The sequence below is a fragment of the Schistocerca nitens genome, chromosome 1 (genome assembly GCF_023898315.1).
Source record: "Schistocerca nitens isolate TAMUIC-IGC-003100 chromosome 1, iqSchNite1.1, whole genome shotgun sequence".
Lineage (NCBI taxonomy): Eukaryota > Metazoa > Arthropoda > Insecta > Orthoptera > Acrididae > Schistocerca > Schistocerca nitens.
In genome coordinates, this window is record NC_064614.1 from 593,516,611 (window position 1) to 593,533,700 (window position 17,090).

Here is a 17,090-nt window from a genome sequence, read left to right on the forward strand (position 1 = left end):
TTGAATAAAGCATTCAGTAATGTGGTATTCTAATTCCCATATAATGGTGTGGCATTTTCTTCTTGTTTTTATTCGAGATGTGCACATTAGTATCATGTATTACAGCTTTGAAGAACTTTGGCTTTATCTCAGTTACAAGCTTTGTTTTTTATTCACTCTATGAACTTTTATGCCAATAACAATCAACTGTGTCAGTGGAAGGTATTAAGGTAGCCTTGCTACAATATAACCAACAGGTGCTGCCTTTTCACTGGAGCATGTGATGCATTGTCAGTACCATCATGACATGAAAAAACTTTTAACCTAAGACCAATACATTTTTCAACTGTGCTCTTACAGACAATGTGATCAAAGTCATTTATGCATGCCAAGGAAACAGTAAAATGGCAGCACTGAAACAGAGTAAACAGTGCAACAAAATGTAATGTACCAAAGGTATGTGTGTGACTGGGGTGAAGAAGTAGCAGGATTGCAACACACACAAGCTGTGCAATTTGAAAAGTATGATCTACTGCACAAACATAGTTAGCACAATTGTCATGAAGCAATGCTTAATCATGTTACAGGTTTGTGACCAGTAAGCATTATTGCTTCATTATAAGTGTTCCACTTGTGTATGACTCAAGCGTCTCCCCTCCCCCTCTCACTGCACAAGCGAACACAGACCAGTGCTGCAATCTCCACATCACATCCCTCAGTGAGCGTGTATGCACTGTCTGCTTTGTATTACACCACCACTTATACTTTCTCATTGTACTTGTTCTCTCTCATTTGTGAATAGGTGAATCATGTGTTCACAGAAAAGAAATATCAGCAGTTAAAATTAATTTTGTGAATAATCAAATCCACCAACAATAAATGGGGAAACAATACCAGGGGAGAAGTGTAGTTCTCTACAAGACAAATTTGAACATATAACTGTTTCAGACATCTGAAAACAAATTGTAGAGTAGAAATATATTAATACTGGGGTTTTATGTTGTTTTTGCAGTGGGTTGGATGACGCATTACCAGGAAGCTTACATTTCTCTCAATAGTAAAATGTCTCATGAAGATAACTGTTTGATCAGTTGGTGGATCTGAATGACATACATAGGCCTAAACATCCACATGGATTAGTTTTATTTTAGTCTTATAGCTTCATTAATAATTTGACTTTACCAATGACAAGGTAAGGGCTTGAGGCTTGATGTCTTCACATAAATTCTATCTTCTTGCCCTTATTGCAGCTGCATTTTTCACACACATCTTTCCTCAGTCTACTTAGTTTTTTCAGCATTCTTCTGTAAGCTGATATTTTAACTGCTTTGTATTTTCTTCTCTTCCAATCCCCCCCCATCTGTGATTCAATTGCAGACAATTCTGTGCTCCAGACATACGTTCTCAGAAATTTCTTCCTTAACTTAGGATTTACATTCAACACTAGAAGACTTCTTTTAGCAAGGAATACCCTATTTGCCTGGGTGAGTCAGCTTCTTATATCCTCCTCACTTCATTCTGCATGTATTATTTTGCTTTCAAGGCAGCAGAATTCCTTCACTTTGCATACAAACGTGCTCCCCAATTTTGATGTGAAGTTTATCACTGATCTGATTTCATTTCCTTTGGTTTAACAATTGACAACATGGTAAAGCATTGCATTCACAACACCAAGATTAGGCATGTTTGTTCCTTTGTATGCAGCTACTCTGTGGAAGAATCTCCTTAGCTGGGGTGTTAGAAAGGCAAAGGCAAAATCAAAATCAGAAACTGCTTGTCAGATCTCAGCTGGTGACCTGAATGAATTTTCTCTACACCTGTAAACTCCCTTCAGTGAAGAAATATGGCCCTTAAGAAACGCGAAACTAGATAACTAACCACAACACATCCCAATTAAAACACACAACAATAAATATAACAAGAAAAGCCATAATGAGAATCTCTTCTGAAGCAGCAGGCAATGAAAGTATCAGTGTAACCATGGTCAAGAATGCTACAGATAGATTAGCACCTGTCTGAACAGACATGCAATTTAGTTTTTCTCTTGTGAATTGAACATTTGGAAAAGAAGTATAGTCTGACCTATCCCTAAAATTGGACACCTACCATCACCTTGTGATTACTGGCCAATCAGAATATTACCTGTTGTTTCCAAAGCCATGGAATATAATGATCACGATCGAAGTACTGAACACTTGCACAACTTCAACTTATACAACAAATATTAGTTTGGCTTTTGTAAACACTATACCACAAATTCGGTACTAATTACGGTAACTGATTATCTAAAATATGTCACTGACACCCCTGATGCCACAATACTGACACTAAAAAACTGCAGCAAAGCTTTTAATACTATCAACACTGACATTCTGCTCAGAAAAATGTGACAGCTAAATTTCTTAGATAGTGAACTGAAGTGGTTTGAAAGATACTTGAAAAGCAGATAGCTATGTGTTGTCTGTGGGAATGAAATATAATTCTAGAAACATTCTCTCAGGACTGTCACAGAGGCAAGTTTGCTACCTTTGTATGACAGTAACATTTCATCAGTTCTGTCCTGTAAATATTATTTCTATGTCACGATGACCAGCTTTACTTAAGTGCCAGACCCAAAAACATTGCGATCATCTAGATGATTGATCTGTCTTCAGCAGTCACATCCACAACAAACCTGGAGCTGAAACTTAGTGCAAAAAATCTGCAAGTACCATCAGAAACTAATATGCTCTGAATTCCATGAATAATTTCTGCCTATTGTCTTTGGCAGTATTTTCAATACTGTACCAGATAACAGCTAAGAATGTGGGTGTAATTTCAGATGAGCATCCCAACTGGGCAGAGAATACTGTCAGAAGGCTTCTGCTTGCCCTATTCCCTCCAAAAAATTTGGAATGTATTTCCACAGGATGTCAAATATAAACTCGTGCAATCACTCATTCCATGAAACCTCAACTACTGTGATGTAATTGGCACAACTAGTGAAAACATATGACAGTTTGAACCATGAATGCTTGTATGCATTACATCTGCAACATTCATCAATATAACCATATCAATGCTTCATATGAATAGTTAGGATGGTTGTGACTAGATACGTTACCTAGCCATTACCCACCGTGTGTACTTCACTAGCTCCACAGTATCCTAGTACCTCATATCAGAGGTTAAACACCTTTCATGTCATCATTTATAAATAGGTCCCACTCATCTAGTATCCTAGCTGTGCCAATTCATGAAATAAAAATATATGTGAACTCCTTCACTGTCGCAGGCGTCCACCTATGGAACCAAATGCTCTGCATTTCACATACAATTCAATGCCCAGCTCCCAGTTATGCTTCTCTCTCTCCCAGTCAAACCACCTTGTTCTCTTGCTATACGGACGTCTGAGTCACAGCTCTTGTACAAGATAAGTAATTTAAGTAGTAATAAACTGTTTTTAACACTTTAAACTAATTTATTACGTTAACTATAGTGCTCTTCAAGCGTACCATTAAAGGTTTTTGTCTTATTCACGTATTTTCACAGTAATCACGTAAAGTTCGTTTTGTTTACATATCGCGGCCAGGCCGAACTTTTGAGCTTTCAGATTAAACTTCATACCGCAGTTTTAAGTGCATTTACTGATAGTTTAGTGTGCTAAATACGTTTGCTGCCCCTTTATATCTGTAGAGTATCGTCATCTCTTCAGTAATTTCCAGTAAAAACTTCTGAACCACTGTTTACATAGTCGTGAGTAGGCCTAATTTTTCGTACACGTATTTTCATTGTTTTCCGGTAACTTAATTGTCTTTCTGTCACTAAAATCGATTTGTACCATGAGTGTAAAGTGCCTGACGTGCCGTAGAATCGTTAGCTCTGGGGTCTGGTGTGATGGATGTAGTAACTTTTTTCACTGGGGCGATTGTAGTGGCGTGGGACTTCGGAAAATGAGCGAGACTCATCAGTGGTTCCGTAGGCTATGCAGTAGAGATAGAAAGATTGTGGAACAGGAGGGAAAAATTGCTGCCCTTCAGGCTGAGTTAGATGAGGCTAGGTGAGAACTGGACAGGTTAAGGGGGGAGAAGGGTAAACAGGGGTGGGAAGTGGCAACAGGCATAAGGAACAGGCCAAGAAATTCTTCTGACAGCTTTGTTATTAATGTACAAAATAGGTTTGGCCTGTTGCCTCAGTCAGAAACTGATGAGCCTCTCACAGAAGTAGATGTAGACAGGGCTCAACAAGCTTTCAGCAACAAATTGAATAAGAATGTAGGGAAGTCTGCAAAGAGAAAGGAAGTCTTGTTGCTAGGTAGTTCGCATGCTAGGGGTGTGGGCCAACTTCTGCAGGATGAATTAGGGTCAGAATACCAGGTCACAAGTTTTTTCAAACCTAGTGCTGGACTGGGGCAGGTTACAGAGGATTTAGGTTCACTATGTAGAGGCTTTACTAAGGAAGATACTGTGGTTATTGTGGGTGGGCCGAGCAACAGTATTGACAGAGATCCGGGGTACAGCATCGAGTGTGACCTGGCAAAGATTGCATCAACATCGAGTCATACCAGTGTTGGGTTTGTGTCGGTTCTGGAGCGTTGGGTTTGTGTTGGTTCTGGAGCGCCACAACCGACCGCATTTGAGCTCTTCTGTCAGGAGAGTTAATTTGGAGTTGGAACGGCTACTTGGATCTGGTGCAGGGTCACAATTTGGTGTGGTTCCTGTTGATTCACTCTGTAGGTGGGACTATACTAGACATGGCCCACACCTCAACAAGAAAGGGAAGGGTAAACTGGCTGGGCTGATAGCAGGAAATTTAAAGGGGGGAGGAACTACATATCATGGTGGAAACTCTTTTTTAGAGTAAGATCAGTGTCCAGTGGGAAACTCAGCCAGGCAAATACTAAAGATGTTAAAAAAGTTCAAGATACTCACAAAAGTAAAGTGAAAAATAATGTTAGTATATTTCATCAAAATATTGGGGGATTGAAGAATAAAATTGATGAGCTTTTGCTTTGTTTAGAAGATATAGAAACTGAGAATGTAATAGATGTACTATGCCTGTCTGAGAATCACATTGTCACTGATATGCAAAAGGTTAGCATCAATGGGTGCAAATTAGCTGCACATGTAAGTAGAGATAATATGATGAGAGGAGGAGTTGCCATATATGTCAAAAGCTTCCACAGTGTAAAAAATTTAGAAACTAAAAAATTTTGTGTAGAGCAACATATGGAAGCATGTGCCACTGAACTTAAACTAAATGATGGCACTTTCATAATTGTAACAGTGTATAGGTCCCCCTCAGGGAATTTCCAGCTATTTCTAGAAAACTTGGATGCTTTGTTGTGCTATCTGTCAGACAGGGGGAAGCAAATTATCATTTGTGGGGATTTCAATGTTGATTCCCTGAAAGAGTGTAATAGGAAGAATGACCTTGTAGTATTACTCAGTTCTTTCAATTAGAGCTCCGTCATTGATTTTCCTACTCGGATAACAAAGAACAGCAGTACAATGATAGATAACTTTTATAGACCAAGATAAGTTTAAGGACATAAATGCTTATCCTGTTGAGAATGGTCTTTCAGATCATGGTGCACAGCTAGTTACAGTACATGACATAGCTCCATGCAGTATATCAAATCAGACTTTCAAAGCAGTGCGTTCAATTAACAATATAAATATTGCAAAATTTAGGGAAACCTACAGCAGCTAGACTGGGATGAAGTGTATAAGGAACCCGATGCAAACTTGAAATATAACTTATTTCACGATACATTTTTAAGGGTATTTGAAAATTGTTTTCCCAAGAAAATAGTTAAACGTAATTCCAAGAAAACGTATAAAAAACCTTGGCTAACTAAAGGAAAAAGAATATCTTGCAACCGTAAAAGAGAACTGTATCTAACAGCAAGAGGGAGTACTGACCCCGAAATTGTTCAATATTATAAAAACTATTGTGCGGTACTAAGAAAAGTTATTAAAATGTCCAGAAGCAGGTGTATCATGTCTGAGATCAGTAACTCTGACAATAAAATTAAAGCAATTTGGAATATTGTTGATAGGGAAACAGGGCAACCAAGAGCACAGGAAGACTTTAGTGCCATAAAACTGAATTACAAGTGTACTAACAAACAATCAGAAATTGTAAATATTTTCAATAATCATTTTTTAAATGTTGTGGAAAAAATAGGATCTAGATCTTCACTATAAGAGGCAAGGCTACTAATAGAAGAGGCCATACCTGTGCAGTTTGAAACAACTGCAATTCCACCAACATCTCCCTCTGAAATCAGTAAAATAATAAACTCACTGAAAAGTAAAAGCTCTTACGGAATTTATGGCATTTCCAGCAAGGTACTTAAAGCCTGTTCCCCACAGATAAGTAGGATTCCAAGCCACGTATGTAATAGCTCTTTGGAGCAGGGTGTTTTCCCCGATAGACTGAAATATGCCATTGTAAAACCATTGCATAAAAAGGGTGATACATCGGATGTCAACATCTACCGCCCAATATCTCTTCTGACAGTTCTATCAAAAATTTTTGAGAAAGTAATGTATTCAAGAGTAGCCTCCCATATTTGTAAAAATAAAGTACTAACAAAATGTCAGTTTGGTTTTCAGAAAGGCTTTTCAACAGAAAATGCTATATACGCTTTCACTAATCAAATATTAAATGCTCTGAATAACCGGACATCACCCATTGGTATTTTTTGTGATCTCTCAAAGGCCTTTGATTGTGTAAATCATGGAATTCTTTTAGATAAGCTAAATCATTATGGTTTGAGTGGGGAAGTGCACAAATGGTTTAATTCATACTTAACTGGAAGAATGCAGAAAGTTGAAATAAGTGGTTCATGTAATATTAAAACAACAGCTGATTCCTCAAACTGGGGGGCTATTACGGGGTCCCACAGGGTTCGGTCTTAGGTCCTTTACTGTTCTTGATATACATTAATGACTTACCATTCCACATTGATGAAGATGCAAAGTTAGTTCTTTTTGCTGATGATACAAGTATAGTAATAACATCCAAAAACCAAGAACTAAGTGATGTAATTGTAAATGATGTTTTTCACAAAATTATTAAGTGGTTCTCAGCAAACAGACATTCTTTAAATTTTGATAAAACACAGTATATACAGTTCCGTACAATAAATGGCACAACTCCAGTAATAAATATAGACTTTGAACAGAAGTCTGCAGCTAAGGTAGAATTATCAAAAATTTTAGGTGTGTCCATTGATGAGAGGTTAAACTGGAAGCAACACATTGATGGTCTGCTGAAACGTCTGAGTTCAGCTACGTATGCTATTAGGGTTATTGCAAATTTTGGTGATAAGAATCTCAGTAAATTAGCTTACTATGCCTACTTTCATTCACTGCTTTCGTATGGCATCATATTCTGGGGTAATTCATTGTTAAGTAGAAAAGTATTCATTGCTCAAAAACGTGTAATCAGAATAATTGCTGGAGCCCACCCACGGTCATCCTGCAGACATCTATTTAAGGATCTAGGGATCCTCACAGTATATATATTCACTTATGAAATTTGTTGTTAATAATACAACCCAGTTCAAAAGTAATAGCAGTGTGCATAGCTATAACACCAGGAGAAAGGATGATCTTCACTCCCGGCAACGTCGTTCTCTGTTCATTGGCTGACCGTGTTTTGTGATGACAGATGCGCAGAACGAACCTAAACTCGGCCGCCGTTGTAAATGACGTGCAGTATAGTTCCCATGGCGTGTCCCCAATCTGTTTTTGTAACTGCCCCTCAAAGGTAAAGTAGTTGTTTGGAAGCGTAAAGTTGATTAAGATGAGCAGGAAGAACATCGTAGGTATGGAATTAGGTGGGCACTGCTTGAAGTAACGTCCAGCAGCAGACAGACCACATACATAGGGGGATGATGGTATATAGGGCAGTGGCATCAATGCTGACAAGCAAGGGGTGTGATGGAAGAGGAATAGGCAAATATTTCAGACAATTTATAAAATTGTTGGTGTCTTAAATATAGGAGGAGAGTCTTTACATTATAGGTTGCAGGTACTGATCAACTAAAGCAGATATATGTTCAGTGTGTGTGTTAAAGCCAGAAACTATGGGATGGCCAGGGTGATTGGGTTTGTGGACCTTAGGAAGAAGTAAAAGGTGGGAGAGCATGGTTTGAGTGATGTGTCTAGGCTTTTAAGGAGCTTTTTATCAAAGGCATAGGATCTGGATGGCAGATGCTGTAATGTAAAGGTGTCAGACAACTGGCGTAGACCCTCTTACATATTCCCGTCAGTCATGTACCACAGTAGTAGATCCCTTATCCACTGAGAGAATAATGATGGAATCATCAGCTTTTAGGGAATGAAGATGGAATCATGGTTGGAACTTTTAAAAGCAGGGTTCAGTGTTAGGTTTCCTGTTGGAAATGTTTTGGGACTGGGTAGCAATGTATTATTTCACTTGACATTATGTGTGAAGGTACGTAGGTCCTGCACTAAAGTAGCATGATTAAATAAAAATTTAAGGCTTGAAGTAACATCCTGGATAATACAGGTAATTCAGGAAGGGAGAGTGCCTTAGTTGAGAGGTTGAGAAAATTGTACTGTTGTGACTGTTTCTTATCATCATGAGTTACCACTGGTATGGGATGAAGTGATGAAGGCTAGAGTGTGTTAAGATAGTTTAGATAGTGCACAAGCATGCTTTCAAATGAACTGAATATGTGATGGAATGGAAAAAAAGGAGGTTTTGATGGGTACTACAGATGGTAGGAGCAGAAAAAATGAAGCAGAAGGGGGGGGGGGGGGGGTGGACGAGGGAAAACAAGAACACAAGCAAGGAAAAGGATTGGCAAAACAGAAAAATTCACATGAAAATTCTGAGAACAGATCAGGCTTAACAACAGGCAATGACTGCAAGAATTTGTCTTGAGGGGGAAAAAAAAAAGGGAATATATGATACGAAAAAATTATGATGGGAACAAACTTACAAAATAATTGGTGATTGATAAAGTTTGTGGAAAAGGCATGAAAACAGACAAAGCTTAATATCAGAGCAAACAAACAAGAAGTAATCAGAAGAAATGGAATCCACTATGTTTGGGAAATAAAATAATGTAGGAGAAGGCAGGAACAGTCTATCACTGCAGTTTGGCAAAAAGCTAAGGCGCAAAACTGTGAAAAAATTGCATGAAAGCAAGGTAAGTGATGAGGAGGAAACAAAAGAAAAGTACACTGGTGAAAGTTGATTGGGAGAAAACCCTGCAGTGTAGAGAAACCGTAAACAAAGAGTATATGAAAATTAATAAATAGCAATGGTTCCGACTAAGTGCATGGAAATCAGTACTAGAAAAGATGTAGGGCAAGATGATGGTTAAAGTAGGTGGTTCAAATAAATAAATGAGTAAACTAGCAAAAAAGATTGAAAACAGACAAGTTTGAACACAATAGACAACAATAGGGATTGACAAGTGGATTACATAAGAAGGAATGAAGGCTACAAGAGCTCATACATTATTGAGAATAATCAGTTTCTTACTGAGATCACAGAAATTAACAAAAAATAAAGGCCGGGAGGGTGGCAAGAACGCCAGTTCCCACCTGCGGAGTTGGTAGAAACTGGTGTCAGGGAGGGAAGAATCCATATGGCATGTGTGGTAATACAGCACCAAGTTCATGGTTCATGGCTGTCACATTTCTTTGGTCTCGGTAACTATTTCTTTCTTCATTTCGTTTTAGTTTTTGATATCTCGTATTTTCTGACCTGTTGATTCCCCCCCCCCCCCCCCCCCCCCACTTAAGATGCACTGAACTTTCCACCTTTATTAACTCATTAACTCTTGCTTGCACAATGTTTCATCAAATAATCTCTGTCTTAATCTCAGTCTGGCTTATTACTCTATCTTTCATCTTTAAGCTCACAGGTTTTTAAATCTCATCCAGTGCACTCTCCAACAATCAGTGTTTCCTTCTCATCCCAATCGTAAGTGTTCCCTGATCCAGGGTTTTTGGTGATTTTTCCATAATTCCCACCATTTCCTACACCTTGCCAGTCCCTTTCCTACAAACCTTTTCCTACATTCCTCTTCCTTACCCTTCAATCCTTCTGCCAGAAGAAGGGGACACTGGCTTGCACTTTTCATTAACTTTTTATGTGTGTTTACTACTGCCCTTGCTTGCCGAGCAGATTTTTATCAATCCAATTATATTATATCTTCAGAAATTGATTATTCTCATTGATTCATTCACACAAGCTATCACACCTCACGCACACATGATGCCAACTCCAGCAGTTCAGGCTGATTCTGGGCCAAGCTGCCAGAGTTGGTGGTCTTTGGTGCATGAGAAGTGCTTGCTTGTGTGAATGAATGGTGTTTGTGTTTCTCTTTTTCTGGAAAGTTGAGGCCGAAAGCTTATATGTTAAGTGTCTTAATTCGGCCTATCTGCAACTTAGCACGTTATCTTTATGGTAAGTAGTAATCTGTGTTTTCCAACATTGTCAATATTCCTACCTGTAGTTTCCATTGTTTGATCTTGTATTATATCCTTTCTTGAAAAACCTGACCGTCCCGTAAAAGTCTCTTACACTGCCTACTATTCAATGCTCTTCTGCCAGTGTTATCTTGCAATCATAATCTAACAGATACTCAAATTTCTTTTCCAGTCTTGCGATATCATTTCTGTCTATAGCTTTGATGCAGAAGCTGTTAAGTTGATTGTGTGATAGTTCTCACATCTGCCTGTCTTTGACATCTTTGGAATTGTTTGGATGGTATATGTATCATTCAAAGGTATGTGTCCAGTCTCATAGATGCTATACACTAACTTGAATATTTGTTTTGTTGTCACTTCCCCAGTGACTTCAGAAGTTCTGAAGGAATGTTATCTATCCCTCACGTGTTTTCCAGAGCTCTGTCACACAATAACTCTACCACTAGATCCCCTATGTCTTCCACATCAACACCCATTTCTTATTAATTATGTCAGCATACAATTCGCCCATCATAATGCACCCTTCCACCAACCCGCTCTCTCCTATACGTTTAACAGTGGAATTCCTTTTGCACTCTTAATGTTAAGTGCTTGTCTTTTTATTTCACTAAGTGATTTAGACTGTCCTACCAGCTGCAGCTGTCCTTCCGACATTAATTTTCTTTTTCATTTCTTCACATTTATCCAGCAAGCATTTTGCTTTAGCTTCCTTGTGCTTTAAATCCTTCACAGCTAGTTTTCCTGTACACCTTTATTTTCCTGGACATTTCTGTATTTTCCCTCCTTTATCTAAAGCTTCTTCACAGTTACCTTCTTTTTATTTACCGGGTGATCAAAAAATGTGTATAAATTTGAAAACATAATAAACCACGGAATAATGTAGAGAGAGAGGTAAAAATTGACACACATGCTTGGGATGACATGAGGTTTTATTTAAAAAAAAAAAAGTTCATAAAATTTCCAACAGATGGCGCAACTGCTACCGTGAAGGGTGAGAGGTACACCGATATGTTACAGAATCACATCATCCCCAGCCTGGCTGATAAACACCTGCTGGAATGTACGATGTTTATGCAGGATTGCGCTCCACCCCATATTGCTAGACGCATGAAAGATCTCTTGCGCGTGTCGTTTGGTGATCACCCGGTATATTTGCCAGTCCAATTTGACTGCTCTTTTTAGGTGTGTCCATTCCTCTCCAGTTGAACTGTTTTCTGTGATATTTAGTACTCACAGTATCTACAGCCTCAGAGAACTTCACACACGCGATTATTATCTGCTAGGAAAATCTACATTCATGCACACCATCATTCTTGATTACTTCAATATCCCACTTCTTTACACGCTGATTTCTCCTGACAACTCTCTTTAGCATCAAACTCCTCTTTATCAAAACCAAATTGTAATTTGCGCCTATATCTGCTCTTGAGTACACCCTACAAACCAATATTTAATTTTGAAATCTCTGTCTCACCATGATGTAATACATCTGGTACTTCCCTATGTCTCCATGCTATTTCCACCTACATCTCCCTGTTCTTATAATTCCTGAACAGTATTTGTACTATTATTAGCTGAAATTTACAGCAAAATTCTACTGACTGACTCCCATGCCACATCTTTATGCTGTCAGGTGCATACAAATGATGGAAAATCATTCAACAAGAGCTACAAACACGAGTCTAGTGGTTTTTTCCTATTTGTGTCTAACAGTCAAAGTGGTGCATAATGGTCTCTAGTGTACTCTTCATCATAGTCTAGCAACTGCATGTTTGTTGCAGACAATCAGTAAAAGACATCTTTATGATATGTATCTCAGTCACACACACACACACACACACACACACACACACACACAAGAAAGCACTGTGTAACACTTACTTTACACCTGCTAAAAACATCTTTCTTTGTAACTGTAACATTGAAGTACTCCAACACCTCTTTCAACTGTTTCTCTAAATTTCCTTCAGAAACAAGATAACAGTGACCCATAGGTAGATGCTGGCTCATCTGCAAAATGTTATTACAGAGTATAAAAGAATTTTTTTTTGTATTTTGATAAACTGCTAAATATGTTTGAAATTCTCTACATAATACCAAGTACCATTTACTAAAGAGCTTCTGGAAACCACATGATATTTAAATGGATAAAATTTGGAATAACAATTCCTTTCATTTAACTATGAAAATAATCAATTATTGATAATATAATATAAACAGATAGATAAAAATCTACTAACCAAGTGGTGGCAGGGGAACACACACACACACACACACACACACACACACAAAAGGATTTAAATTTTTGCAAGTTTTCGGAGCCAGTGGGTCCTCCTCCTGGCAGTAGAGTTGAAGGGGAAGGAAGAGGTGTGAAGAAAAAGAACTGGAGAGGTTTAGGGACTGAGGGTACAGTTCAGATGTCAGAACTTTACTATGATATCTGACCTCTTCAGTCCTTTTTCTGCACACCTATTCCTCCCCCTTCAGCTCTTCTACAAGAAGAAGGACCCACTGGCTCCGAGAGCTTGCAAAAATTTAAATCCTTTCGTGTGTGTGTGTTCCCCTGTCACCCCTTGGTGAGTAAATTTTTATCTATTAGTTTACACTAAATTCCTTGCCTTTGGTTTTCAACTATTAAAACCAATATAACATCCAAATGCAAGTGAAATGACAAGTTTCTAAACTGAATAAAAATAAGAAAGGAACTTACACTCAAATCTGTAATACAAATAATGATTTCAATGCTGATTTTCTTGAAAAAAATAAATGATTAAAGTAAACTTTACTTGTCTGTATATGTTTTTTCCTCTAGTGATCACCATACGATCTTCATTCATAGCAATTCTGACACACTGATCATCGTTTTGACCAGCTTTGAGTATTACAGTATCTATGCCACACATACGGAGCTGTAGTCCTAATCCAGCAACCATCATATCACACACGATTCGCAAAGAACGTGCAGGAACTGGTTCCGTAAATGGTGGTGGTCCCATTATAAGTGGTGATTCAGCCTGTAATAATAAATGTTTAATTCTAAACTTTGTATGTGCAGCTAACCGAGTGATTATGGAATTCTGGTAAGATGGTTTACTCATATTTCATACTGTGCATATATGTTGTTTTATGTCCACATAAATTGGTACTACCTGATCGTAATTACTTGGACATAGAATGAGTCACTACATGCAGAAATGACAGAACATGGACCAGAGGGGGAGGGGAAAGGGGGGGGGGTACCACAAATTCAAGAGGATACAAGTTCATAATTTATTCAAGAATCATGTATTGTGAAGGAGCTCATTTGAACAAAAAACTTTTTTTGACAGTAGAATATCCACTAACAGGGTACAAGATATGGCTCGAAGAATAACCGAAAACATCCATCATGACACCTACTTTACAGATATATATTGAAAATTATAGAGCATAATTTATTTTGGAAGGACAGTTTAACGTCTCAACGTTGGTACATACGTATTCCGAAGTTAATGGAGGATGAGATTGTGTGGCATGTTCTATGGGAATGGACACTTCAGAATAAAGATATGGACACTTCAGAATAAAGAAATGTATAGCTCATATAAATAAGTTCTATTATTTTAAGAAGCTATGACAGAAGGTAGCATCTTTAACTAGGACTTGTGAAATCTGTCAGAAGGTAAAAGTAACACTCATGTTAAATACAAAATGTAGCCAATCATTCCTAAGGCATTACACGATCTTACAGCAGCAGATTTCTTTGGACCAATTCCGAAAGGAAAGGGAGGAGTGTCGTGCATTTTTGTCCTCACAGAGTGTTGGTTGAAGTATGTTAAACTATATCCTATTACCAAAACAAATACACTAACCATGATTCACTGTCTGCAACAATACTTCCTGGAGGCAGGAAAACCAAAATGGTTTCTCACCGATAATGGACCTCAGTTTGCTAGTAACGATTTTAAAGAATTTCTAGCTTGGGAAGATATTTGTCAAGTATTAATCTCCAACTATAATCCATCTTCTAACCCGTGTGAAAGGGTTATGAAAGAAATTGGGAAATTATGCCGCACCTACCGCTATGAAAAGCACATGTCACGGGCAACTAAAGTTACAGTCTTTCAACTTATTTTAAATGAATTACCACATTTATCAACAGGATTAACATCTTTGGAAGTAATAGGTAAACCCTTTGTGGGAGAACCCCTTATTAAATGTTTTACTTGGCCGGAACAACCTCAGGGTGTATACGGGGACAAGGAAAAAAAATTCCCGGATATCCCGTTTAAAAAAATATGCTTTTTCCCGGTCGAAAATACACTTTTTCCGTGCTAAGTGACGGTATGTTTACCGTAGAATTTCCCTCGAAACTGTAAAACTTATCAATCATTTGAATGGTTAACGTTTTATACAATCGCGTATAACTTCCCGGGAAAAAAAAGAAAAGAAGGGGCAGAGAAGTTTTGGAAAGACCTTTGTTTAGCAGCAACATATACGCTGCATATTTTCGTATTACGAAAGTATAAATTCGAATTGCACCAAACACAGCGCGTTAGTTACCGGAGCGTTGAAACCGAGGTTGATATGTCCTTTTGTAAGCGAGTCATATTTCAAGCCACGAGATCTCGCCAGCCGATGATAGCAGCTATTCAGAGTATTGGAATTTGCGCAGCTGAATAAGTATTAAGGAGAAAAAAAGGACATTTTACTAATAACTATATTTGCACATTCAAGAACAAAAAAATTTACAGCGAACCTAACATAATAATTAGCGCACACAGAGTTTTAGACAATGCCAAAGAGGTCTATTTTACACAGTGCACTTTGCGCCGACAGACACGAAATATATTGTTCACACAATTCTAACACAGAGCGTAGGACACGTGTTTTAGTCAACCAATAGCAACATCGCTTATAACATAGCGCGAACACACAAGAGGAAAAGTTAACGGTTTACATTAATGTACACAGTACCGTATATCTACAAGAAAAGCTAAGCTTTCACATATAATATTGGTCTCTAAGATTAACACGCTACAACAGAAGCTAAGCTTTCACATGAATTATTGATCTTTTTTGCGTGTGTTATACTTTAAAATATATCACACAAATGTGCCAGTAAATTTAAAACTATGATATAAATGTCTCGCGGCTCGGAATTTTTGTAAGTGGCTGGTCCTCAAACTGTTCAGTTTCGAACGCTCTGTGATTTAGATATCCATCCCACTTTCTCACACGTAACATAATTCATCTTGGGTAAAAAGAAATTTACTTTGAAAGTAACGCTTTTCTAACCACCGTTCGCAATACTATCCGGAGACTGTTAGAAATAGGTCCGACATACCAGTTGCCAGAGAGCGCCAGAAAACAGACATTGTGCGTGTGCAACTGCAGTGGTGTAGGAAGCCCACATGTTCGTTTGTATAAAGCACTAAGAGAGCTTAGATTACACCTTAAAAGAAACAGGGCATCAGAGGATACTCCAAAGAGCATCGGAATTTAGTAAACCATACTAAAATGCATAATTCAGCTTGAAGTGCAAATTGGCTTTTTCCAGATTCACAATGAAGCAGGTCCCATCTGATATTAAGCTTTTCAGTGTGGTTTTTGGGATGTAAATTTTCTTGGAGTACCAGTACTATACGATCTCATTTTTGGTTCGTTATTATGGCATAATGCCATACATGGCAAAAGATGATAACGTGCACTTGAAATTCAGTGAACAGTTGTAACTAGCCAATACTGTAGAATGAAACACTTTGTTTCAAATAAAATGATCGCCTCAGCGGAAAGATTAATCAAGCCAAATTTCTTTGGCAAACTTGCAAAAATAACTTCATTGTTCTGCAAGGCGATTAATTCTTGACTGCTACTAGCTTGGAAATAAAATCAAATCAGAAAACTGAAATTAATAATATATTTTTGCCCTCCGTAATTATGTGAATGTATTTTAATTCACTTGATAGCTCACGGCCACAGAAATCCGTTTTGTTTTCATTTCACGTGGGAGCTGTAAACGAAGAGAAGCAGCGAAATCACTTAACGTAAACACGGGTCACGTGCAGGTTAACCCCCTCCCCACTACAACTCAGACAACTCTGAGCAAGCGCGAATCTGGCAGCTAGGGCGCGCGAGAAAAATTTTTCTCATTTGCATCTGGCTGCTTGCAGCTACTACCGATACAGCTAACAGCCAAACTACAAGTACCGCCGTAGCAGGAAGCGGGGAGAAGGTACTGCTTATACGCGAGTCAAATGCGCATACGCAGCAGACCGCTGGCAATTGGTCAAACGAACCTAATGTGAACAGTTGTGACGTCATGCTCATAGCAAGCAGTTCATTGTTACGAAGAATTACAGTCTGCGCCGTAAGGCCTTTGACATATTTGTGCTATTTGCAGACGCTTGTGCGTGCACGGGGTTTCGTTGTAAATTGCACATTTCCTTTGCCACTAAAGTTTCATTTTTTTCCCCTCTCGTTTATATTTTATTGCTGCAGTATCATTCTCCAGTAGCAGGATACAACAACGTTCTTTGCTAGAAAATCAATTCTGCAGTCAAAATTACAAAAAATTAACCGAAAGTTAAAACAATGAAAAATTCCCGGAATTCCGAAAAGTTTCCGCGTTTTCCACGGTTTTCTCCCGGATGAAAAAATTTCCGGGTTTTT

At 38.2% G+C, this 17,090-nt stretch overlaps 1 protein-coding gene across 5 annotated transcripts in view; it reads right to left on the bottom strand.

The window, feature by feature from the left end:
- Window positions 1-17,090, bottom strand: part of LOC126256060 (exonuclease mut-7 homolog) — a 227,486-nt gene that overhangs the window by 20,436 nt on the left and 189,960 nt on the right. For all 5 annotated transcript variants that reach the window (XM_049955452.1, XM_049955454.1, XM_049955455.1 and 2 more), the window contains exons 14-15: window positions 13,226-13,453; window positions 12,321-12,449 (exon numbers count right to left, since the gene is read on the bottom strand). In XM_049955452.1, coding sequence (XP_049811409.1) covers window positions 12,321-12,449; window positions 13,226-13,453 — 357 coding nt within the window. The remainder of the gene's footprint in view (window positions 1-12,320; window positions 12,450-13,225; window positions 13,454-17,090) is intronic.